The following is a 27,147-nucleotide window of genomic DNA, read 5'->3' as shown; positions in this document are numbered from 1 at the left end:
CCACCGACTAACCACTTTAACTTTCTGAACCTCTGTTTTCTCGTTTCACAAATGAGGAAAAGGTATCTCTGTTGCCCAACAGTGTTGTGTGCATGAAATGAGACAACACATAAGAAAGTACTTGGAAAACGGTTAACAGAGTACAGAAATGCTGGAGAGTAAACACAGAGCACAATTGCTCGTTAAATCATATAATTCACTACTTGCCACTCAAAGAAAAATCAAAGAGGTCAACTCTTTCTGAAAATACCAATTCTCTCATTTATCCCTCTGATACCACATCATGAATTGGCTGCCCTGGATTAGGGCTGTAAATTATCTAAATGTAAATGCCTCCCACTCAAAGGAAACAAATGAGGGGGAAATGCTTTCCTTTTCCACTGGCAGAAGCGTGTCTTGCTTGAGTGTATATATATGTGCGTTTGTTTCCACTAAGAAAGTAAACGCTAACCTGACTCACTGCCATTCTCTTGCACTTTGCAGCTAAATCCCCACAAAGTGGGGCTGCTGCATGGTGGAGGAAAGGTGTGGGCCATGGAACCCTACAGACTTGAGCCTGATTCCTGGCTCCATCATGTGCTACCTGGGGACTGGGAAGGTGAGAAATAACATATATTAAGGCACCCACTACAGAGCTGAGAACTCAAACAGTGAGATCAGTCACCGTTACTGAACGCGCTCACCCCGCGAAAGCCTGCAGGGTGCAGACACCAAAAGGACAAACCAAGAATCTCGCTCAGCATCCAGGTCTGTCATCAATCTGTGGCACAACCTGCAGGAAATTTGGTAATGGAGGGTTTTTCCAATTGCTCTATGCAATCAGTAGTCACATAACTAAAGTACAGAGATGGATGGCAATATCTGGAACACTTTTACCAGAACTGCCTCAACAATTACAAATCAAATAGCTTTACTACAATCTTATTTTTGTCAAATTTCTGAGTGCCAACTAGGTAAAAAGAGAGGGGGATCCTTGGCCCCCCGGTACTTACAAACTACTAAAGTGAAGACATGTATGAACATAAGTACATAATTTAGTTCATTAGCCAATCAACAACAAAATTATCCTAAAATCAGAGGGAAATGTGCTGTTTCCATGGTTATCCAGTTGGTATTTTACCCTGTCAGGAAGTTCTTACTCAACTCTAACCTAAATATCTCATGCTTCAGCTGAAGCCTTTTTCCTGACTGTTCTATCTCATTAGCAGTCCATTCATAATATAAAGTATTTTTGCTTGAGAACAAGTTGAAGGAAGAAAGAGCCTGGATTGGGCTGAATCCTTTCTAAGCCTAGCTTGTCATCTGTAAAATGGGGAAAGAGCACTCATCCCCACAGAGCTGCTGGAAGGACTGAGGCAGACTATCCATCACAGAACCAAGCACAGGGAAAAGTGCTTCATTGCAGCGTTGGCCGATTCTGAATTCGTACAAATTCTTAAACACAAAATGAGGATGCCTTGGGACGGTGATGGCATTATTTTGACTTGGCACCATTTTATTTACTGTGAGGCAGTGCGTTTGCTTGCATTGCTATGAAAAATATTACCATTATTAAAGCAGCAGCAGCTGCTGGGCCAGCAGTGAATGCTTATTTTGATTTGAACTTTGTGGAAATAAGGAGTATCTAATTTTATGTAAGTGCTATTAACATGAATAAACATTACAAAGAAAAGGAAATGGACTTCATAAAAAAATGATTAATGAAACATAAAGGAAGACTCCCACGTTTCAAAACAATAAAGATGCTTGAATTTTATTTGGTGTGTAACTGGTCAGTGAAGAAGCCACTTAATGGCTGAAGGAAAGCAGTCCGTCCTCGTCAGACCTGCAGGCAGTCCTGTTACTTAACAGAAACTTTCCCAAGCAGAGCCTAGCTGCTCTGCAGTCTTGCATCCATCCTGGGTATCTATGGAGGATTATTTTTGAGCACCATGTCATCACTGTGGATTTAAACGGCAATGGCGTGTTTCTTCTCTACCCACACCCTGTGTGGAATGTTGGTCTTTCCTGACCACATCAGGAAAGCTACAACTAGGCAGCACAGTGCTCTGACCACAGCCCTTCAAAATGTCCCGAATGAATACACTGCAGAAGGGTCAAGAGGAGGTGAGATTTCCAGGGGAAAGGGCAGAGAAGTACACATCTTCCTGGTTTCACTGGATGCTAGGCACGTAGCTGGTTCTCCTGATAACCCTGTGAGGTGCTGTGGTCTCCATTTTCCTCTCACGCCAAGGACGAAGACAGTGGGGCTAGAAGATCCAGATCCTAGTCCTAGTTTTGCTGTGTGATCTGGGTGTACAAAGAAGGAGCTTCCCTACCCTCTTGACTCTTCTTTGAGGATCGCTATCACACCCCGTCCTTGACGAAGGTGAGGGCTTAGACCCACCCATCAGGTAAACCCAGAAACTGAGCCAAAAAGGACTGGACTAGTGGTCCTTTCTTGACCCAAGCTGGACCAGTCCCATCCTTCCAGCTATGCCAATCAGCTTCAGAGACTCAGTGCGGGGTACTGGAGTGAGGGGGCAGGTAGGGCCTGGGCTGCCATCCTCTGCCATCTGCCCAGAAGAAAATCTCCATGCGTCCTACCATTCTTGCCCCTCATGTTCCAGGAAACAGCCCCATGAGTCTTTAGAGCAAGTCCTTACTGTGCTTAAACTAGCTGTATTTTGTTTTGTTGGGGGCAGGGGGAGAGGTGTGGAATCTGTTACTTACAACAGAAGAGCCTAACTTCATCATCCCTAGAAAAGAGGGGTTGAACCAGACAGTCTCTAAAGGCCTTTTTCAGCTCTGTCAAATTTATTTTATCATACAGTCATCAGGTCAGGTGCTAGGCTGGGCACTGGGGACATGGCCGTCTTGGCTCTCGCCCCTGAGCATAATGCTACAGAAATTCAAGGTATCCAAGCTGTATTAGTAGTACAGGGCTTGGAAGAGCTTCTATTCTCCATCCAGATCACGTGTGGCAGTGAAAGGGATGATCCAGCTTGACGTAGCCAACTCTGCTTTCTTTAGCAGTTGGTACCAAAATGCAGTCGCTGTGCATGATGTTCTGGCTTTATTTTTCTAGCTTCTAGGTGGCTGAATCGGGTGCTGTCTTATCAAAGGGACAAATATTCCAGTTCTCTGGGGAAAATTACACCATAGCCTCAGCATTAAAATTCAGTTCTTACATAAGTGACCACAAACAGCACCACAACACCGGGCTGCTCAGAACGGGCTCTGGGCTGGAAGAACCTACTGTGAACTCTCAGACTCTGTTATGACCAAGTGGGGTCAAGTGCTTCCAGATCTGACCGAACCCCTGCCTCACAAATAATTAAAACTCATCTTCCTGACACTGAAAAGAAGCCAGGAGACACAATGAAATGTAAATCCAAGGATAAGTCCTTTTCACTTCCAGGAGCCTGCCTCTAAACCAAAATAGAATTCCCTGTGGCCTCAGAGCTTCAAGCTGTAATCAGTAAAGCATACAACGTAGCTGCCACACTCTGTCCCAGTCAGAGGCAAGGCATAAATGCTTCCCCCCACAGCTCCCCACAAACGACCAGAATCAAGTACCTGCATTTATTACGTAACAGAAAAAGTGGCTCCTTACCCCACAGTCCCAGCAAAAATCAAGTGGGGCAGCACTGTCATGGCTCTGGTGGGGAGAAAGTGGGGGGAGGGAGGAAACAGAAAGAATCTGCAGGCACAAAGGAAGCCCAGAGAGTGAGGCCACACCAGCAGAGCCCAACTGGGCCAACCCTCAGGCTGGTCTGGGTCAGTGGTTCCCTGACCTCACCCACCAAAAGCTGCCTATAGAAAACTGAGAGGTCGGTCTCCTTCAGATAAAATTGGCTTTGACTGTCACGTGACCCCAATGGTGCAAGTGTTACTGTTGCCCTAGCCCTCCCTCCAGTTTCATCTACACTTCCACCATCCAGTTCCTCGAAGGCACACGGCTGGCTCCATCATCTGACTTCTTCATCACCCACCGTCCTGAAATGAGTCAACCAAGTCTTGTCCTAATGAACAGCAACAGCATGAGGATAATAAGAACAATTATTTCTAGAGCCCTTACCATAGAACAGGCAGTATCCTAAGGGAGAGGTTCGATCCCCATGAGGGAACTGACACACAGTAAGGTTCAGTAACTTGCCTGACACAGATTCCAAGACAACAGGGCTACAACGAACCCAGGTAAGGGAACCTAAGTGTTGCCACTGGTTCACAATGGAGAGAACTCTGCCCATCTCCCTACCAAGGAATGCCTCTCACTTCCTTCCTCCCCACCCCACAAAAGGAAGGCTGACTAATCCTGACTGGTCAGACCTTGACATTCATCATGCCACATTTTACCACCGATGAAGTCATGTGATAAGTGCCTCGCCTGTATCTCCTTTAACACTGAGGAAACTGAGGCTCAGATGGCAAAGTGGTCTCGAGCCCATCACTTACTCACGTTTAACTACTACATGTGGGAATGGCTCAGGCCAATGTCTGGCTCTAGCCCCTAAATGACTAGGTTACATAAATGGAAACCACCTCTCTTGAGGCTCCCTTGACTCACAGACATAAAGGCAAAAGTCTGGGTAGTGTTTGAACATCCAGAACCCACAAGGCTTCTGACGAAAGCCTCTTAACTTAACATCAGGGAAGGCTGCTGTGGCCTCACAGCATACCTTGTGAGGCCAAAATTTACACCAGCAGACTGGCTAACAAAACCAAGTTCCGAAAATCAGGTTTACTTTCCACTCCTCTGACCTGGAAGCAAGTTTTAAAGAGAAACCCACCACCGTGTACAAACAGCCTCCATACCCCTTTTTTGAGTGCATGGTGCAAAGAGCCTGGGCTGGAAGCTGAGAGACCTGAATCAAATCTCTGCCTAATTTCCTTCCCATCTTGGGCTTCAGTCTCCATAACAGGACAAAATTAGGTCTATGTGAGTCCTCATTCCTTCTGAGTTTTCTCTCATGGGGACACAAAACTCGAAGATTCTTCTAGGAAACCAATCACAGGAGTGAGATCACATTTGGCTTCCCAACTGCAGGAATCTCTAACACGCAATCCAAGCCTCTGATCAGCAGAAGATAATCCTTGCTACACCACTGAGCTGATATAGTTTGACCAAAACCAAAGAGAGTTGGCATGAAGGATATGCTGAACCATGTTATTAAGGCATCTATTAATTTTTCTGAAATACTGCACGTGATTATTAGACTCCCATCACCACTTCCATGGGCCCGTCAGAGATCAGGCTCCTCGGCTGGAAAGCACCAGCTTAGACTTTCTCCAGGTTCCATTTGACTTCAAGTATTAGTGATTCCCAATACAAAGGCAGCACAAAGGCAGGGCTATGGACAACCAGGAAGCCAGAGGCAGGCAGCCAGCGTCCTCCAGCAGCCTCAACCAAGAGCAGTGGTTCTTTGGCCAGGGCTGTGGGTAGCTCGCAGTCAAAGACAGGCTGGTCAACAGTCCCAGACTAAGTATGCCAGGGGAGAGCTGGAAGCCACTGGGCCTTTTTCAGTTCTGCTGAGCCCAGGGACGACTGCTGGCTGCACCATCTCTAACTACAAACAGCTGAAATTTCGAGGGCAATCCAACAAGAGGTCTTTGCAGAACAGAGAAAAGGAGTGGTCTTTGTCTTTCCCTTTTTCTTCTCTACCCTAAACTCTTTATCGCTGGCACTAGAAATCAAGTAGGGATAAGAAAATTCAGTACATGTCATTTTTATGGGCCCTGAAAGACAAAAAACAAAATAGAACAAAAAATTAGCAGACAGGAAGCACAAAAGATGGTGACATACAGAGGAAACAAAGAATTTTAGATCCAGACATCCTGCATTACACTGATCAAGTAATTTACCTCTCTGGGCCTTAATTTATTCACATGTGAAAGAATAAGGATGCTACCACAAAGGCGTTTTATTAGATAGCACACTTAGAAAATGTTTTTTAAATCCTAAATATGTATATAAAAGGCAAACAGCATTAGCCTGGAATATCTGGCTAACAGTTTGAGCCCTACTTTAGAAAAAACATGAGTTCTGCTACATAAAGGAAATTTCCTTTTCTCACTGCTTCTGCAGGCAAATAAATATATTTCTCATTCACCGACCTTTGCTGCTTATGTCCAGAGAAAATCATTCCTCAGTACCTTCGAACTAGATCAAAGGTTGGACCACAGAGCCTGAATTCTACGTAAGACAGTAGCATCAAGGGAAGACTTATTCACCTTTTGCTGTTTTATCTTCAGAAGGTTAGGGACAAAGAAAGCATCTTATTTTGACCTCAAACAATGCACAGAACTAACCCTGATTTTATCTAAACTCTGCCTGAGATTTACTTTGAGACCATAACCAACTTTAGCAGTGGCTACATAACTAGCACTTGCTGCTTAGTTTATCGGCTTTCAAAATTTAAGAGAAGTACTGCAATTGCATTCTAGAACACTCGGAGCCGATGAATGAGATCAGACTCCAAGCCCTGGCCACAGCGGCCCTATGTGTGAGATTCCACAGGATACCACTGGAGACCTAAACACATTTATCAAAGATTAATGACCTCCTGTCATCAGCACAGAAGATGAAGTCCAAATGAACATGAGTAAAAATTAAAAGTTACTTGGAGGGTGAAGAAACTTACAGATGTAGTCTAACTAGTATGCACAGGGATGTTACAGAAATGGGATCCGTGCCAAATCTACTACTTAACTATGTGTGTGCCCTTGGGCAAAAGATTCAACTGCGGAAAGATGAGTCAAACATAACAGTAGGGCCCAGGCAAACATTAAATAATAGTATGCATAGGGTTTGCACATAGTAGGATCACTAATAACTGGTATATAGTTATTATGAAAGAGGCCTGGATCATGAACCTGCATTCCACACCGTCATCCATTTCTTCATTCTTCAAACATTTCTATGGCCTCAGGAAGGACTAAGCATGTCATGTGTTTATATTAAGACAAGTGAATTTCTCATGCAAGACCCACACTTCATTGTCAGCTCCCTTCAGAAAACTCTTAGATGGAGTACTTATTAATAGCAGGGCTGATCATCTTACCATCCCCAGGTAATGACACACTGCTGGGCACTGGACACTTTGCATACTGACTGGATGGTAATTTGAGTGATTCACCTTGCATTATTGGAATGAATGTCCTAATATCATTTTCCCCACCTGCAAACTGCCCCTTCCTACCTTGTTAAGAATGACAGCCCTACTTACCTCTTTCTCAAACACCATGACTTCGTCCATTACACAATCTGGACAACAACTTCAGTACCTCAGCTACACTTAGCAAAATGACTTGTACCCAGCAGGTGCTCCCCAAAAATGCTTTGAGTGAATGCTATTCCTAGATTATGCCCCAAAAGTTCTCACACCTGAATCTGAAAAACCATATCAAAGTCTTCGAAAACACAGAAAAAAAAATAAGGAATATATTTAAGTACTACTATTAAGAACTCCATGGAATGGGAACATGAAGAAAAACTGAGCCATGTAAGAATTTAGGCACCTCTATTTAGCGAGATCAAAATTAGAAGGTACAATGAAAAGGGAAGCCTCTTACATTCTCTACAAAGCCACTGGAATACATCTTTGTGAACATTTGGAACATCTATTTTATGTCCTAATTGTTTAAGGATTTCCGTGTTCCACTGCCATGGGACTTTGGGGATAAATCGCTTCATCTCTCTAGGCCTTGATTTTCTTCTCTGTAAAATGGAAATAACAACTGTCCCTCCTCCATAAAGGTCACATGAGGCTTAATTGTGATCATGCGTGCCACATGCCTACAACAGGCATGGCACAGAGCAGTCGTTCAGTAAATGGGCAGGATATGCCTCCTCCATCATCACAAAAGTTAAAGTGCTAACCCAATATAAAATAACCAAGCAGACCTTCATTTATCACGTCGACTTCCACCAAGCACTAAGTATCGACCAGTCTAAGCCTTAAGTGGAAAGTCTCTCCTATTGTCTCCCTGCACAGTGGTCCTGGAATGCCTGCTTCCCCTCCTTTCTCAGCAAAACTCTGTCTTCTCCCAGTCTCCTAGTCATCTACTCATAATTTCCAAATAGTCACGAGTAAAATGGCACACTGCTGAATAAGCAAAACACCGGCTTTTTGCTTGGAAAACACTCAGATGTCAGGATGAAAACCAGGCAGCTAATCCATTCCTGCTTCACAATGGCAGCAACTTGTGTGCGCCAGCCTAACCGTAACCCCCACGTCCTGTGGGACCCTCTGCCTCCAAAGGTGAAGCCCAGAAGCAAACTCTTAGCCTCTTTTTACTACACATTTCTGACCCATTTCCTACAGTGATCTTCGCAGAGAGATTTAAAGAAAAGCACCAACATCTGCAAAGCAGTCTGCCAACAGGACACACCAAAACGGGGAGTGTGGGTTAATTTAGGGTTCCAAGCTTAGAGAGCTACAGATTTTAGTTGGGACAACTACAGGTTAATTAGGAAACCAAAGAGAAAAAAAAAGTCCGTAAATAAACAGGAAGGCTTTAATAACTGGAACTAGAAAATGATTTTTTAAAAAGAATTCCAAGCTGTGCAAATGAATTCCCATTCCCGAGTTTCCACATCACCAAAAAAGTACCCAAAAGTCCTACTATTCCTAAGAATAACCACAAAGTAACACAAACAACATTCTTAAAGTTTCCAAGTATCTCACTTGTGAAGCATATGCCAACAAGATTTTGTGGTTTGCCCCAAAACTTTTTCTTACATTTTGACGGCAATAACCTTAAGCCTCGTATTTTTTTAAAGAACTGAATTCTGATCCACTTAAGATATTTCTAACAACGTGCCCCTTCCATATATGCAAACTTGGGGGTAAATAAAAATTCAAATAAAAAAATAAAAATTCAACTTGGTGGTTACCTATCAAGAAGAAACTAACAGGTATATTTCACTTTATGCAAAAGGCCATCATTCATGAATCCAACTTCATGTCCTATGAGTCAAGAGTTAGAGATGCAGATTAGGGCAACGAATCCTTGACCAGTACTATACTGAAGTTCAGAAAAAACAATTACAAAATTACTGTGTCATTCTGACTGCAGCACTTACTGTAATGTTTTTGAGAGCATGAGTATTATCAACATACTCTAACATGACACTTTTGAACTTTCAGCCTGAATCTAATTCCTCCTTAAATTCATAGGTGACCACATTTGTGTTATGATTGGATCTATTTTTCGACCTAACCCTGCAGAACAGTATACCTTATTTAAAAAAAAAAATGTATCTTTTGCATTCACACTTAAATTTAGTTACCTCAAACTAAGGTTTAGAGCAGCTGCATCTAATTAACATTAACCCTATCCTCTCCTGTGGCTGTGAAATATGGGCATATACCCCTACAAACAGCATTATCAGCTACTTACCCTTACCACACCCCACACAAACAGAACACGGTAACACTATCTCAATGTGCAGAAAGGGAAAGTTAAAATAACTGACAGCTCTATTAGCAGGCACTGAAGAACTTACCTAGAAGGAAAATAAGCACTCAGTCTAATCAATGTCACATCCTTCAGGAGGCATACACAATTAGTACACAAAAAGGATGCAAAATGCTCCTGTATCAGCATGTTCCAATTTATCACTATTAAGTGAAGGACAGACCCATCATGAGGCTGAATGCCTGGCAACTCCAAGTATTCCCAGACACTGAACGTCAGGCTAACGCAACAGAATGACAGGTAACAAAGAACCACCTCCCCCCATCTATTTACTCCTGGCTTTCAAACAATCTTAGCTGATATTTTTCTCCAAATGAATTTCAAAATTCAGTTCAGTAACCCAACATTAACTTCATAGAGAATCCTAAAAGCTTCCTCAACTGGCATAAAATGTTCAGACTAATTCACTGCACCAGGAGGGCAAGACAGGACCCAGCACGAAAAGAAATTTCTCCCCTCCTAAAATCTAGGACCTTAGGCTTCAGAGTACCAATTCTGCATATAACCTGGCCTGAAGAGTGAGTAGCAAAGCTTGGACCAAGAGCAGTTTCCCACAGAAGCTTCTCAATATTACAGAGAGTTGGCTGTGGTGAGTTTGTATCAGAAAGAGGTCCCCAAACCTCAAATAAACCAACCACAAGATAATCCACCCCAGGAAAATGATCTGCCTTCCTAAGTTCCCCCAATGCCGTCTTTTTCAGTTGAAATAGGCTTGGCTTGTTTGGAGGGGAGTGGTGCTTTATGGCACTTACAGATGGTGCAGAGTTCCAAGGCAAATGTCCTATTTTTATTGAGGTTCAGAGGCTTTGCAACTCTTGGGCTTGCAGGTTCCTCCTTACCTACCCACCCAGTCCTATCACTAAATTCACTTAAATTGTAAAGGAAATTGCTCTGCCCTTGGTCCTGCCCAGGACACCCACGATGCCTCTCTGGAGGGTCTAGATAAGGCGAGCTGTTCTGCTGTCTCAGGCCCCCCTTTCTCCCAATCCGGCCAGCTCTTCCGGCAGCCTCAGGTCTCCCTTCACAGCTTATGAGTGCCCTGCGGGCAAGTCCTGCTGGCGCAGCAGCCTGGGCAGAACCAAACCCTCCCGTGCAGGGAGCTGGGTGGGGACCTGTCTGCACACATCTCTCTTTCCACCCAGGGTTTAGGCACTGGAGACTGGATGGGGAGGAATCCTGGGGTGGAAGCAACCCCAGCCAGAGTCTCCTCTCATCCCTTTGGGGTTTTATTCGCGGGCCCTGGCCTCTGCAGGTAAGCCTGCCTGGCACAGCCGGGAGACGGAGAGGGGCATTTACTGACCATCTCCCAGTTCCTTGCTGGTGACCTTGGCCACGTTGCTTCGCCTCCCTCTGCCCTCTGGGGCCTGACATCACTTACTTCACGGGTTATGACAGGGTCAGAAGGATGTGGAAAGAGCCTAGCAGGCTGTATTGCACCCACGAAGGGTCCAAGACAGGGAGAGGACTTCCCTCTTCTTTTTCCTAGGGGTGTCAGGAGCTCGCTCCATCCTCTCCCCACCTCCAAACCCCGGGAATCAGCGCCTCCGCAAATGGGGCAAGGGGCTGCCCATATTAAGTCCCTCTTCACCCGGGAGGGGGAAGGGGGGGGGATCCCGGAGGGGGTGTGGCTGCCCCAGCCCCCGATATCCCTTTCCTCCCCGCTCAGAAATCCAGACGATTCAACTGCGAGGCACCGGCTGCGAGCGGGGGTCATCGAGGCGTCCCGGCGGACCGGCCGGGGTCCCCGAGGGGCGCGCCGGCCCCGACCTACCTCCTCCAGCAGTGTGACGGTGTTCCTGCAGTTGTGCAGACGCGTGGTGAAGCTGGACGTGGTGGGCGAGTTGTAGTCCTCGGTGGTCTCGGTGATGAACTCGGAGACGGAGATCTGGTCCGGCATCCTGCCGGGGGGGCGAGACACAAGCGGGGGCGGGGAGTGAGTCACGGCGCAGGCTCCCGGGGCCGCGGGCCGCCCGGCGGCTCATGAACGCCCCTCGCAGCCTGCCACCCGGCGCCCGGCCTGGCGCGGCTCCCGTCCCCGGCGGCGGCGGGAGAAAGAGCGGGCAGAGCGGGCGGAGCGGGCGGCGGCGGCAGCGCTCGGCGCGGGGCCCTTCAAACTCCGAGCGGCGCGCGAGGCAGAGGGTTCTCGGGGACCCGCCTCCCTGTGTTCATGCCGGCGGCGGGGGAGGGGGCGCGGCGCCACGCGGGGGCTCGGGTCGGCCGGCGCTGCCTCCCGAGACGCTCTGACAGGCGGCGGCGAGCACAGCGACTGACTGAGCCCACACTCCCGCGGGCGGGCGGCGGGCAGGCGGCGCTCCCGCTACAGTCACGGGGACAAACAAGGAAGTGCTCTGCGCACGCGCCGCCTGCGCCCCGCCCCGGCCACCGCCTGCGCCCCGCCTCCGTCTGCGCCCCGCCCCCGCCCCCGCCCCGCGCTGCCTCCCGGGTCGCGTTCCGACGCGGGCGGCGGGGTGGGGGCCGCACGGCTCGCGGGGCTCCGGAAGCTCGCGTCCCGGCACCGCCCCCGGAGCGGTTCCTTCTGCGAGCTTGTTACGCCTGCGTTCTGCTAGAAGACGGACCAAAAAAAGTTATGCGCGTTCTTTTTTAGTCCCGAGTGGGTGCAGGAAGCGAGGCCGGGAGAGCCGCCTCCTTCTGCGAGGGCCGCGGGCAGAGCGAAGTGGGCGCGGGCGCAGGGGCGGCCTCGAGGTCCTGGCTGCAAGCGGCGCGCTCGCCGGGCTCCCGCCCTCGGTCCCCGTGCAGGGCGCTCGTCGTCCTCGGAAGGTGCGGTTTGCTTAGGTTGCTAAAATGCTAAGACAAATGAAAGGATTTTTGCTTTTTTTTTTAAATTACAATTTCTACTCTTCCATTTGCACTGTAAGTTTTTTTAACCTGCAGGACACATGCGGGTCAGGAGTGCAAAAGGCACTTCCGGAGGGGCAAATGGTGTACAGTGCTCAGCAGATGCCAAATTTCAGCGGAGAAAGTACCAACAGATTGCTCATTCCTTGGTCCTGGCAGATGGCTATTTTAACTAGCTCGATCTACTTATCCAAAGAATCCATTTAATTTCTCACCACTGATTGCGGTTAAAATTGTTTTTTTTTTTGTTTTTTTTGTCTTTTTTTAAAGAAGAAAGCTAGGCCCTTTGGGAAGCTTCTCAGGACCCCTGTAATTTAAGCCAATAGGAGCAGTCTTGACAAACTCATCTCCAAATGTACCCCCTTAGGTGGGAGGCTGGCCCTGTGGCCTCTCCCTAGGATTGAGTTCCTGCCATCTGGTGTGGTTCAGTGTCCATTCCCTAGTCCTTACCCACAACAACAATGGAGTGCCCCAAGGCAGGGACCTTGTCTAGCACTGGGCCCGGCACAGAGAAGTAGCCAAGTGCTAGTCAAATGAAAATGCACCACCTCACTGTCAGCAAATACTTACTAGGGCCTAGGACACACCCTGGAGATTCAGTAATGACAATGTCCCTGCTCACAGGAGCTTCCCTGCTAGTAGAGAGACAACCAACAAATATTGTGATATAACATGGAGTACATAGAAAATAGAAAAGACAGAGGTGCCACAGTGTAAGCATGTTCAGAACAGGCCTGACAGGTGACACCTTGAGTAGAAAAGAGAACAAGACGCTGCATCCCAGAAACATCCTGTTGCTATGGGATCTTGGCCTTCAGTCGCCTCACATGAAGATGAACCATGGATGAGAAAGTAACTTTGTGCACAGGAAAGCCATTATGAAATGAGTTTGAGGAGTTTTACCTAACTGTTGGCCCTAGGACCCTGCACTCTGCCTCCAGCAAACCACTCATCCATGCCGGGTAGGCAAGGGTTTCAGCTAACTATAGGAAGAAGTTCATAAGGCAGTGTATATGAATAAAGATTTTTTTTCTGGCAAAGTAAAGCACTGAGAAATGAACCTGGAGAGACAGTCTAAAAAATAAGTGAATAAATAAATAGGCACTCACTTTCTCCTCATTAGCACTTTAAAAGTTTGGTTTGGGGGGAGGTGCCAGGATCACTCAATCAATTAAGCACCTGACTCTTGGTTTCCCCTGAGGTCATGATCTCCTGGGTCATGAGATGGAGCCCTGGGTCAGGCTCCACACTCATCTGGGAGTCTGCTTGAAGATACTTTCCCCTGCCCTGCCCCCACTCCTCTCTCAAACAAATAAATAAATTTAAAAAAAAATACAAGTTTGGTTTGGGACACACCAAGGTTGAGATTCTGGGGAGTTAGCCAGATGGCAAGGGCCGGCAGCTTAAGACCGGTACCTGGAGGTCACTTGGTCATGTGCAGTGCTTGACAGAAAATTAGCTTTTGGAGTATGAGCCACTCAGAAGAAAATCCTTCCTTTTTTTCACATACTAACCGAGTCATCCTGCATCTGTAAGTTCTGTGACTTGGAGCAAATATGGCTCCTACTAGCTTGGGCTAATTAAGCTCTGGGACCTAGTAACCCTGTGCTTCTCCATGGAACAGATGAGTATAACACCCAGTACTTGGACTTCCATCCACGCCAAGGAGGACTTCCTCTAGGCTGGAAATCAATTTTGACTTTGATGTTGTATTTATTCTATCCTCCTCTATACTGCAAGTCATCTAATGCCTGTCACCTCCCCCGGGTTGGTCGCTCCTTCCATCCTGTATGTATGACATATATAAATGCTTGATAAATATGAGCTGTTATTAAAAGCCTAGAGTCAGTGAATAATTGCCTCAGGTCCCAGAGCCCTGGATTGCCAACCTTTCTCTCCTAATAACCGATGCTGTCACCATAAGCCTTAGTGCCATCCCTGTGAAATAAAGAGGTGGTGTGCCAAAAGACCACACAGATCCCTCCCAGCTGAAGCGGAGTCTGTGTATACCCCCAATTCTACAATACAAGGAATAAAGTTTATTACAAGAAGCTAAGCTAGCTGCAATGGTAAACAGCCAGGGATTTCTTTCGTAACAGAATTCACCGGAGAGCTCAAAATGCTGCCATCAATTGTTTCAGTTTCACTTGGAGATTATGTTATACTGTTCCTCCTCCCCATCTCCTCTGGCCAGGAAAGGAATACATGAACAATGAGATATTGTGCCCCGGTAAGTATATACCTCCTCAGACTGGTCTGCAATTAGAATTTCAAAGGTTCACACCTCTACCCACAATTTCTGGGGTTCATGGACCATAATCCTCTTTAAAATTTGAAACCATGACCCAGTGCATGCCATCTGCACCTCTCATTTTTTCAAATAGCCTGAAAACCATTCCTGGATATCTCAAAGTGAATAGAGTCTGATGTAGGCAAAACTTAAAACGCTGGATTTCTTTGTGTGGAGCTGCTCAGAAATCTACACCCCCCTCTGCAGAGCCAGGAAACACACACGCATATGTATACTTGTGTGTGCCCGGCTTTGTAGGAAGCACACGTCATCTTTGCTGTTGTCATCCTCCCCATCAAGGCAGCTGAACACCCTCACACTCCTCAAGCAGTTTCTTACTCTGAGCACTGCTGACTGGGTTAAGCCATGAGTCCTTGTAGCATGCTTTAATAACAAGAGTGGTGGCTTTTTCTCATGGACAGGGATGGCACTGTGGACCCGACTGTCATTAGGGAATTGGCAGACTTCTCTTTCCAAGTACAGGCTTCACTCTGTCCCATCTACCTGCAACCAACGGGGTGCATTTGCAAGATGGCCAAGAGTGCACCGGGGAGAGGGTGGGGTGGGGAGTTTGGGGTGCCCTCTGGGAGCAAGATCAGCAGCACAGCCAGCATCCCAACATGATGGGATGGAACGTACAGCATTCTTCAGAAGCCCCAGTGCCTTCATGGGACAGGGCAATAGGGTGGGAAGAGGATATGCTTTATGCTACATGAACTGGGGTTGGAATCTCTATTCTGTAGATTATCGGCCTTGTCTTCTCATTTGCAAAGTCAGCGCAATAACAAAACTACACTACAGGCTGATAGGGGAAATAAACGGAGCGGATGTGGATAAAGAGGTTGACGCATAGTGAATAATCAACCAATGTTCGTTCCCCTTGAACTAGCTTTTTATGTGAAGTATGACTATAAATACACCTCTTTTCATTCCGGGACTCAGATATATCTCTAAATTAGTCACCTGGAAGAGGAAAAAAGAGGGGGATAAGGGGAGGCCACATAGCAATTCCCACAGTAGGAGATCTCAGATTTGGGAATCCTCTTCAGAGAGCTGGCTTATTCTTGCAAGCATCCTTTGTGAGGTCAAATCCATGAGTGATGATTTTAGACTCTGGAAGTAAATAACCAGTATCTAGCGTCCAATAGATGAAAACAAGTCAGGATCAGAAATGAGTTAAGGCCATAAAATAAAAGCCTCATTTTCACGGAACACAGTTCCTATAAAGAAGGACATTCAAAGCAAGGCAACTTCTAGAGGATAGAACAGGGCATTTATTTTGCAGGAGCATGAGTTATAAGCTGCATGAATTTCATTTGCGTTTACTTAGTTTTCAGGAATTTTTTTATTTTGAAGGAGCATGAGTTCTAGCTAAACATATTTGGAAAAAAAAAAAAAAAAGATTTGGGCTCACATCTCTGCTGCATAGCAGTCCTAAGACCTTGTTGAAGTAATTCACTTTTCTGGGTCTCAGTTTTCACATCTTAAAAATGGGAACAATGATAATAACTGTGTTAGTGCTCGGAGGATTCAGTGAACTAGGCCACATAATGTGCTAACCAAGATCTGAGCTATCATAGTAGACAATACTTTTCAGATAATATGGGAATACTGAAAACCTTATCTGGAGATATAAATTCTGATACTACTTCCCAAAGAAAGAAGGAAAGAAAGAAAGAGGAAAAGAAAAGAAAGAAAAGAAAAAGAAAGGAAAGGAAAGGAACACAGACCTGCTATGTATCAGACACTTTGCTAAGTGAACAGAATTAGAATTTTGGACACACATATCCATCCCTCTTTTCATTTTTTTTAAAAGGTTATTTATTTATTTATTAGAGAGAGAGAGAGAGCTGAGCAGAGAGAGGGGCAAAGCAGATTCCCTGTTGAGAGCAGTCCAGTCGCTGGACAGACGAGGGCCTCCATCCCAGGACCCTGAGATCACAACCTGAGCCGAAATCAAAAGTCAGATGCTTAACTGACTGAGCCACCCAGGCATGCCCCCTACCCCCCACAGCCTTCTTTAAATTTCATGACAACTTTATAAAGTAAGTACAATTATCCCAGGTTTACCGCAGAGAGCCCTGTGGGTGCAGAGGTACAGAACACCACTTTCTGAGCTCCTATTCTGGGCCAGGCGCTGTACTAGTGGTGACGGATGCAGCCTCTGAATTCATTCATACAACGGGCCTGACGTGGGGTTTATAATAGAAACGGAGACACGAGAAATCTCCCTGCACTCAATTCATTCATACAACGGGCCTGACGTGGGGGTTGATAATGGAAACGGAGACACACAAAATCTCCCTGCACTCAATTCATTCATACAACGGGCCTGACGTGGGGGTTGATAATGGAAACGGAGACACACGAAATCTCCCTGCACGTTAAGATCCCTGAGCCTGGCAGATGACATCCAAGGCTTTTGCCACCGCCTACAAAATCTGTCTCTTGACTCCACCTAGCACAGTGCTACTCTGTTAGATCTTTCTCCCAACCCGGGCAGCGAAAGAAAGTATTCTTATTGCCTTGTTTTCCCTGATGATATATGAATTCATTTTCTATCATCTTAATGAAGTGCTAGAAGAGAGGAAAGCACTGCAGGGTGGGTGTGGGAGGGGGCAGGACGAGGGAGGGATGCATCTGACTGCCCGTGTTTTACGGCGGGGCTGCTGTTGATATATTCTCCCGAAGCTAAATAAAGACTGCTTTTGTCATGTGCCTTGTGAGAGTGCTTCCCAAGTGCACTCATGTAATTTCATGCAATAAAAAATAAATAAATAAATAAATAAAAAGCTATTCTCCTCCCAAACATACTTAATTTAAATGCTCCACGTAAACTGCTCGAGTGCTCCTCAGGAAGTAAAGAGAAGCACGTGGTTTATTTGGAGACCGAAAAAACCACTCTCTCTTCCACCTCCCTGATCCCTGACTGTTCCTTCTGATGGAGAGAGAAAAAAAAAGAGTCAAGTAGAGTGCTGGGACCTGCAGACTCACAGTATGCGTGTCAGCGGAACGAACTCAGGAAGAGATTCCTGTGTGTCCTGGGAAATCGTATCAACTGACGACGGGCGTGCTGCTTCTGTGGCCTGCACTCTTCTGCCTCGTTGCAGGCCTGTAGAGCAGGCACTGGTATTCTCCCCACTTTGTACAAAAACCTGAAGCCTAGAGGTCACCTTGGCAAGTGGTGGAGCAAGACTGACCAGTCTGATTTCACAGTCCATGTCATTAGCCACCTCGCACCACAAGCTCATCCAAGACAGTGGTTCCGTGGCCCCAGGATAGTTTTCTTTCCCATAGAGTCTATGGGTTATCTTTTTTCCTGGGGAACTCATTACAAACCTAACTCAAATGCAAGCTTGACGGGTCTGGAGAGCACCCCCCTTGCCCATCCCTCCAGCTGAGACTAATCTTCCCGTGGTTGCTTGCAAGATAGCTTTTCTCATTCTGCATAAGCAATGGGGGATGCTGGCACTGCGTGAAGGGACTTCAGACAAGGAGACAGAACCTTCCCAGTGACAAGCGGCTCTGTGGGTGGCAGGGCTCAGCTCAGAACTCAGATCTTGCTACTGATTTTCCTGTACTACAAAATTCCTAGACTGTCAATCCCTAAGGGTAGTGGGGGACTGAATCTATCCTTCTCTGTATCGCCTACCTCCCCGAGGCTCCTGGAGGCCCAGGCTTGGTAATTTCTGAGCACCATCTCCTGAAATCTCCTCAGGAGCCTCGTGAAGTACCACGCCTTCTGCTGAGAAAACTAAGAGACACGCAAAAGCCGCTCAAAGTCAACGGTTAATCAGTGGAGAACTACCGTTCACAGTCAGTCTGAATGTGAACCCTGCAGGCTTCTCCCCACAGAAGGCACTGACTAGTACATGTACCCTTGGGGTCCCCAATAAATGTGTTTTGGATTGAATCGGCTCCCTTTTATGAATTACATCATTTCTAATATGAGTGAAACAACCTCCAGTGAAGAAAAATTGTGGTGTTATATGGGATTCCTAGAAACCTGCAATCTACAGGAGTGAGCGATTTTAAATTTTAGTTTATTTCTGAAAAAGAAACATTAGCCTAAAATATGAGAAGAACTTATAGAACATCCAGGTTTCTTTTCTTTTCTTTTTTCCTTTCCTTTCTTTCCTTCCTTCCTTTCTTTCTTTCAAGATTTTATGTATTTATTTGACAGAAAGAGAGCAAAAGTAGGCAGAGCTGCAGGCAGAGGGAGAGGGAGAAGCAGGTTCTCTGAGCAGGGAGCTTGATGTAGGACTCGCACCATTTTTCAAATACTTATATTTCTCCAACAAGACTGTGAGCTCCTTGAGAGCAGGGGATTTTCCATCCACTATGACAATCCTAAAGCCCTACATGTTTGAGTGATGCTCACTAAATAAGTGAAGAGAAGAATGAATGAGCATTCACAGGGACAGGGTTTTGGGAGGAATCCTGGTTCTCAGAGTCACTTTCATCATTGGACACGATCAAAGACTATCAGCCAGTTCCTGGAAGATTTGTGGGGAACCAAGACCAGATCCCAGGTATCCTGGTTCCCAAAAGACTCTCCACTCCTCCACCTTTCCTGGTTACATTTCAAAGAGGGGGCTAAAAATCATGTCTTCAGAAAAATACCTGAAACCCCCGTGTAAGAAGAGACTCTGCTCGGCCTTGCATCACATTATCAAGGAATGCTTATGGACACTTGTCCACTATTTAAAAACTGTAACCATATAAAATCTAGCACAAGGTCAGTAAACTGACACCCCTAATTTTAAGCAAGAAGATTCTGAGTACACTGCGGTATTCCTCCTTCGGTTTTTATTCTCATCTCTTTTCTTTTCTTTCCTTCTCTCCAAAGCCAGGTAAACTGGGGAGCTCGAGGCAATCAGTGTCCATGGATAGACCTTCTACCTTCTCCCATCCTATTCTCCCTTCCTTAAGAGCCCATTCGTAAGAGTTAAGAAGTCATACGTGCACGATCTGGATTCAGATGACCTGAGTTCAAGTCTCCGCTCCGCGACTTCACAAGGAATGTTAACCTTAGGCAAAATATTTAACATCAATTTCTGTACCTGTAAAAGGAGGATAATGAGAAGACCTTTCTCTCATAAGGCTGTTGTGAGGTATAACCGAGATAATCCTTGCACGATGCTTAGCACAGTGCCCGGAGAACAGAAAGTGATCAATAAATGTTAGCTATAAATATCACCATTTGTATTCTAACTAGGTTCTATGCTGGATGCTTTGGGAGCCAAGGAGATACACAAGACAGTCCCTGTCCTCATACGTAGGCATAGACACAAGTTTTCAGCACAACTGATGAAATGGTCAAAGAATTCAAACAGAAATAAATATGGATTTCAAATATGTGACCTATGAATATCAAGTCCAAAAAATAAAAAAATTAGAAAAAAAAAAAAAAAGGAAAGAAGGTCATTTCATGTATGGCTAGCTCTCTGATTTGCCCAAAGCCCAGTTAGACCTATTTTTATGAGCACTTTTCAAAGCTGCTGATCATCTGAAACATCACTCAAGAAGAAAACTTTGATAAATGACAGCTATTTATGACTTTGGCATTGAGAAGGAACATGGAATGCCAGGGAGGCTGGCTCCTTTTCCAGAGTCAAATCATTTCACCTCCTTTGGCCTCCTTTTGCTTGTAGTTAAAACCAGGAGCCTGGGGCAGAAGCTCTCAGATCCTAGGAAAATAACATCCTGTAATTTGATGAATTCCTTTTTGACATCAGTGTTACAACCAACCCCAAACACCACAAGGCCGCCAGCTCTGCCTTCAGATCTACCTGTAAGCCAAGAACAGTCTAGAGGTCATCAGGTCTGGGTTGGGGGTCCGCTGTTAGAGGGACTCTATATTATATAAATCTATCACAGGATCCAGTTGTTGCTTTTCAAAAGTATGATTTCACCTGCAAGGTATTTAAACTCACATAACAATGAGCTGTATTATAACAGAATTTTTTCCTAATTATGTCAAATGTAGGGCATCGCTCTATTTGAAAAAGGAAAATTGCCCACCCACTGCAGAGCTTTCTTCTTAGCATATGCTCTTTGGTTAGCATCTTTCTCAAATGTGAACATTCCGCATCACACTAGGGGTTCTAATTAAAAAAAAAAAACAAAAGAAAACAAAACAAAAAAACAACCCTCTTCAATTGCTAGCAAACCTTCTGACAAACACATCTAGCTTCTCTTCCTTGCTTTTTATTTTACTTTTTGTTTTTGAAAAGTTAGTCTTATCGCTCTGTCCGTTGAGATTTAGAGGTTATTATGCAAACTACTTTATAAAACTGCTCTATTTAAGTGGATGTCAGAGCACACAGTGTTGACTGGCTCTGGAGATGATTATTTTCAATATCTTTCATTTTTATTTTATGAGCAAACTGATTTTTGTCCTAGCGTCTGCCTTTGGGAATTAACTTTCATTTACCCCCAACAAATTTCAGCATCCCGAATTTAGCAGTTCAGACAGACCTTGTAGGACATTGGCTATAGTTTCTCTCTGCCCTACATATCCCCTTCTTTTAGGAACTACCCCCTCCCTGAATCCACGTGATTCTCCAGAGAGTGTCAATATATCAAAAACATATTCTCCACGTGCCCAACCAGAGGACTGGGCCCGGCTGTCTACTCAAAGTATCCCAGACTTCTGAAGGCAGTACTGATGGGTATTCCCATCAATAGGCAATATACTCGGGCAAGGCCAATCAGGGAGTTTTACGTAGGACGGACACGGGTGCTGGGGGGTAAAAAGCAATATGTTCTAGCTCAAAGGACTTAGTAAGCCTTCAGTTCCTGGCGACCATCTTTGCCACACATAACAGAGCATACTTAAGAATGATGCCAACCAGAAGACATCAAGAACCGGAGGGAGGGACAGAGGGACAGAGAGAGTCCTGGTGACATCACCAGAAGCACAGGCCCTACATAGTCTATACCATGCCTGATGCCAGTCCAGCCCTTGAAGTTCCCAGGTCTATAAGCAACTTCTTTTTTAGCAGAAGCTGGCCTGGGGTGCGTTTGCACCAACAAAACTAGAAGAGCCCTGACTAACCTCTTCCTGGGCTCCAGTACTATCTTCAGAGTTAGCGGATGTGCTATCACGGACAGGCGATTCACTCCCTCAGAACCTCAACTTCCTCTCTGCAAAATGGGGATGACAATATCCACCTCAAAGGATTCCTATAAAGAGTAAGTTAGGGGGCGCCTGGATGGCTCAGCTGGTTAAGCAGCTGACTCCGGATTTCGGCTCAGGTCATGATCCTGGGGTCCTGGGACTGAGACTGCAACAAGCCCTTTGTGGGGATCCACACTCAGCGGGGAGTCTGCTTGAGGATTCTCTCTCCCCCTCGGCCCCTCCCCACACGCTCTTAAAAGAAACAAACACATCTTTTTCTCTTTTTTAAAAGAGTAAATTGGACAATGCACATAACAGAATGGGGGGAGCTATCTGCAAATCACATAATTTGATAGGGGTCTAGTATCCAAAATGTGTTATCTTTTACAATTCAACAATTAGAAGATAAGCAATTCTTAAAATGGGAAAAGGACTTGAATAGACTTTTCTCCAAAGAAGATATAAGCACAGGAAGAGATGTTCCATATTATTAATCATGTAGGGAAATGCAAATCAAAACCATAATGAGACACCACTCACACCCACTAGTATGGCTACAATGAAAGAGATGTAGAGTAACAAGTGTTGGAGAGGATGTGGAGATATCGGAGAGTCACACATTGCAGGTGGGGATCTAAAATGCAGCAGCTTCAGAAAATAATCCAGTAGCTCTTCAAAAGGTTAAACACAGGGCTACCATATGACCCAGCAATTCTACTCTTGGGTTATTTACCCAAGCAAAATGAAAACACACATCCACACAAAGACTTGTACATGAATGCTCAAAGCAGCAAGATTCGTAGTAGCCAGATAGTGGAAACAATCCAAATGTCCCTGGATGGATAAACAAAATGAGGTATATCTATATAATGGAATATTAGTCGATAAAAAGGAATAAAATCCTGCTATGTGCTACAACGGAGATGAAACTTGAAAACACATGACGCTAGTGAAAGGCACAAATGATACGATTCTATTTCTACGAAATGTTTAGGATAAGCAGATCCACAGACACAGAAAGCTGGTGGCTGATGGGTTGTTAGAAGGGAGGAAGGAGGAGTGACTGCCAATTGATACATGGTTGCTTTTAGGGAGTGATGAAACTATTCTGGGATTCATGGTGATAATTACACAACTCTGTGAACATGACTGAATTGTACACTTTAAAAGGTAAATATGACATTATGTGAATTACATCTCAATTAAAAAAACCCTCACTGTGCAGATGCAGGTAGAAGGTACGTCTTACTCTCCATTAATAGTAACAACTACACTGTGCTATGGTGGATGGTGGTCACACTTGTGAGCATAGCATCGCATGCAGAGAAGTTGGGTCACTGTGCTGTACATCTGAAACTAAAGTAGCAGTGTATCAACTATATTTAGATTTTTAAAAATTGAAGAATAAGAATAGCCGTTATAATGGCTATCATTCACTATCTCCTATGTACCAGGCACTTTACATACCCGATTTTGTTTAAACCTGAAAGCAACTCAACAATGTAGCCATTACTCTCCTCCTGTTCCATGGGAGTGGTCCCACAACTAGAGAATGGAGGAGCTAAGTACTCAAATACAAGTCCATCTGATTTCAAAGCATAAGTGGTTTCTGCTATACTACCCTCTTTGTACAAATAGTAACTGGAATGGCATGTGGCAGGGACGACTGGTTATGTGTGTCTCCTCTATCTGGTCTCCTTTTCTTCAGTAACAAAACCCCATTTGATTCAGGGCAGTGATGTGATATGTTCAGCTAAAAGACTCATCTTCCAGCCTCAACTATAGCTGGTATAGCTTTGTGCTTAAGTCTAGCCAATGAGATATAAGCAGAAGTGCTATGTAGGACTTCTGAGAAAGTTCCTTAAAAGGAGCTAATTCAGCTAGAGGAGGAATCCTGTTGCCCTCCCCCTGCTCCTCCATCCTGCTGCTTGTAGTGAGGATGTGATGGCTGACACTCCTGCAACCATTTTGGAACGTGAGGTAAAACGAAGAAAGGCACAGCCAGAGATGGAAAACAGCTTGGATCTCTGATAACTATACAGGTACCACCTGGCTTTGGACTAGCTCTAGGAGGGAAAAAACCCTAATTGTTAACGCTATTTGGAGTTTTGTTTACATGCAGTTGGAATCTAATCTTGACTTAAACGAGCCTATGAACATGCTGAACCAACTAAGAATGTATAATAATAGCGCATCTCAGAAGTGATCAAATTAGAAGTATTCTACCAGAGTCATTTTCCCCACCGTGTCCTCTTTTAGATTCTATATTCAGAGGCATAGAGATTCTATTGAATTATTCTGAAGACAGTCACTATGGCCTACTTTATGGAGTTATAGAATCATTAAAAAGACTGGTCTCAATTTACAGAGTACAGGCATTATATATTATAAGATCTTAAATTTCATCTCAGGAATTGCTTCAGAAATATAGCCACAGAGGAGCCAGCAGGCTCCCACAGATGGATTTCTGAAGAAGCAAACTTATTTACACAACCTTTGCACAATTTGGTTAAGAAAGAAGAGACAGGACAGATTCCAAATAGGAAATAAGATGATAAACTCAAAGACTTCTTTGCTTTAAAATCAATGTTCTGCCCAATCTTTTGACAGAGTAAGCACTTAAAATTCCAGAATTATTTTCCCTGCCAGAAAGACAAATGATGGTGGCCTTTCACAGTTGACACAGGATCACAGTTTTGTTGTTTGTTTATTTGTTTCCCTAAGACAGATTTGATATTTACGAGTTGATGCATTATTTATGACCCAACAGTGGGTTGGTATTGTATCATTGGATCAAGAATGAGTTTTCTTTGGTTATCCTTTTTTTTTTTTTTTTAGATTTTATTTACTTATTTGACAGAGATCATAAGTAGGCAGAGAGGCAGGCAGAGAGAGAGAGGGAAGCAGGCTCCCCTGCTGAGCAGGAAGCCCGATGCAGGGCTCCATCTCAGGACCCTGGGATCACGACTTGCGCTAAAGGCAGAGGCTTTAACCCACTGAATCACCCAGGTGCCCCTGGTTATCTTTCTTTCTCATTAGGGTTCTTAAACATTCCAGCTACAATGACGTAAGTGAGGAGATACATTTGGAGGAAGGAAACATTTTCCCACAGGTTTTTTTCTGCAGCCGAATATATCTTATTTTGTACACACTATGGATAGAGCTGTAACCCAAATATTCCTAACGAGGGTAAGAAACCTACTTTAATTTTTTACTTTGCATTACAGGTGGCGTATCTGTGTGTATTTGAAAGTAAGTGAGGAGAGAGAATTCAGACAAAATGTATTAGTTCTTTCTCCAGACTTGGATGGAATTTTTACCTTACTTTTTACTTTTCTAGGAGGAAAAGCTATATGCATGTGGATGGATGAAAACACACACACACACACAGCTATCTGACTTATTCTAGAACACAATAACTGGGGAAGAAACCACACAGATCCCCTGGGAGCCAAATCCATTTCTACAAAGTCCATGCACCAAAATTCATGCATTCTGATCACAGGAGGGCCCCCTCATTTTCTCTTACTACATGGCGAATTCTAACAAGTTTGGTGAGCTGGTTTTTAGGCCTTCAGCAAACTGAGCAGAGCAGTTATGCTAGGAATAGTGAGAAGGGACAACAAAGAAGGGAAAAAATACCAAAAAATGTGGAAATTTGCTAATATCCCCACTAAAAAGAAATTCTACATTGTGTGCCTGCTAATGAGGGCAAACCATTCTGCTCAACTGGTGCCGGCCTCAATAAGAAGTGCTATTCCAAATGATGAACCTGTGTCATCAAGAGGAGTTTTGAGACATGATGCTATATTCTAGGCACCATGCCAGATGCAGGCCTTTTAGAGGGGCTTTCAATCAGATCAGCAAAAAAACACATAAAATAAAAAATATTTGGCACTCAAAGGGTTTCCGGAAAATGCAAATTTGTCACGGAAAGCAGCAGCGGCTAGGCTGAGCCCAGATTAGGACTCAAAAGACCCGGAATCAAATCCTGACACTAGCATTTATAAGCTGTAGGGTACTGGGGGAAAGACTCAACTTTCCTTACCTCTACAATGCGGCTAATAACAGCAGCTTCAGAGATTGTTGTGAATACTGAATAAGCTAATATAGTTTAGACTACAACACCTGAGTCCCACAAATGTCCATTCAATCCAAAGGGCTGAAGTTTTACTTTGTGTATGAATCTTTGTTGTTTTCCACGAAACTATTATTATTGTTGTTTGCTCTGATGATGTCAATTAAAATCAAATAAGATGAGCCAGCAGTTTCATTCCTAGGTATATACCAACAGAAATGCATACATAGGTTCATCAAAAGACACATATAGTAACGTTCATAGAAGGATGGCAGATATGGGGTACCTGTCTGGCTCAGTCGAAGACCCTGCAACTCTTGATCTCGGGGTTGAGTTTGAGCCACATGTTGGGTGTAGAGATTAATTAAAAATTAAAAAATCTTAAAGAAAAAAAAGAAGTGTGGCAGATAGAACAATACATGGATAAAAGCTCAGGAAGAAATGTGCAGTTTCAAATTAACATATCCCTGAGATCCTATGGTATTTACATATATATATGTATGTATATATACTTCCATTTCCAGTCTTCATAGTCCAGCCTGCCCATGGTCCTGAACTGTATGCATTTTATGCATGTGTCTTTCCACTGGTTCATGTATTTTATAATACAATTTGCCCTATTCTCCAAGGAATATAGCAGAATATAACATACTCACTTGCATACACACACACACATACACATTTGCACACGCACAGACACACACACAAATCTGGCTCAGGCGGCCTTTCACATTCTCTGATTCTAAAAGGGGCGAAGTCTCTGGCCAGAAAAGGAGGCCTACAGACCTCTGTGCCTTGTGCTTGCAGATCTTTGCCACGGTGGATTCCAACACATGCATATTCATAACAGGACTACCATCGACCGACTTGAGTAGGGAGAAGCTGAACAGTTTAAGTAGGAAGGAAACGCACATGTTTACACTCATAATGTGGTAGGCGAGGGACCTGGCACTTTCAAATATTTCTCGTGTCATCTTCAGCAAAACCCTGTAAAGAGGGCATAACTGAATGGAGATTTTGAAACCTACCCACCACTGGAGAGCTCCTAAGTGTTTGCCTCTGCACTTGAATCCAGTTTTGACTTCAGAATCACTTCTCTTTTAACCACACCACGGTTGGAAACCACCAGTCAGAAGAGACACAGATGCACCATGGATGGTCGGAGCTATAGTCTGCGTCCTTGTTTTGAAAGTCCAGATCCTCCTATTACCAACCCAGAGACTGCAAAGTCTGGGAATCATGGTCCCGCGTAACGCAGTCTGCTCTTTAGAAGGCAAAGGCACTGAGTTCAGGTCAAGATTCCGGTCCATTGTAGCTACGTTATTTTAGCATAATAGC

The 27,147-nt window shown here is 44.8% G+C and overlaps 1 protein-coding gene across 5 annotated transcripts in view; it reads right to left on the bottom strand.

Moving 5' to 3' along the window:
* The window catches only part of ASAP1 (ArfGAP with SH3 domain, ankyrin repeat and PH domain 1), a 352,276-nt gene that overhangs the window by 264,838 nt on the left and 60,291 nt on the right, over positions 1-27,147 (bottom strand). For 4 of the 5 annotated variants that reach the window (XM_046008073.1, XM_046008083.1, XM_046008053.1 and 1 more), the window contains exon 3: positions 11,234-11,360. In XM_046008073.1, the coding sequence (XP_045864029.1) occupies positions 11,234-11,360 (127 nt within the window). Of the gene's footprint in view, positions 1-11,233; positions 11,408-27,147 lie in introns of those variants that run through there. The other variant, XM_046008092.1, reaches the window with a different exon arrangement.

This window comes from Meles meles, chromosome 1 (genome assembly GCF_922984935.1).
Source record: "Meles meles chromosome 1, mMelMel3.1 paternal haplotype, whole genome shotgun sequence".
In the NCBI taxonomy this organism is placed as follows: Eukaryota; Metazoa; Chordata; class Mammalia; order Carnivora; family Mustelidae; genus Meles; species Meles meles.
Note: the sequence above shows the minus strand (reverse complement) of the source record. Positions and strands in the feature narration are given on the sequence as shown.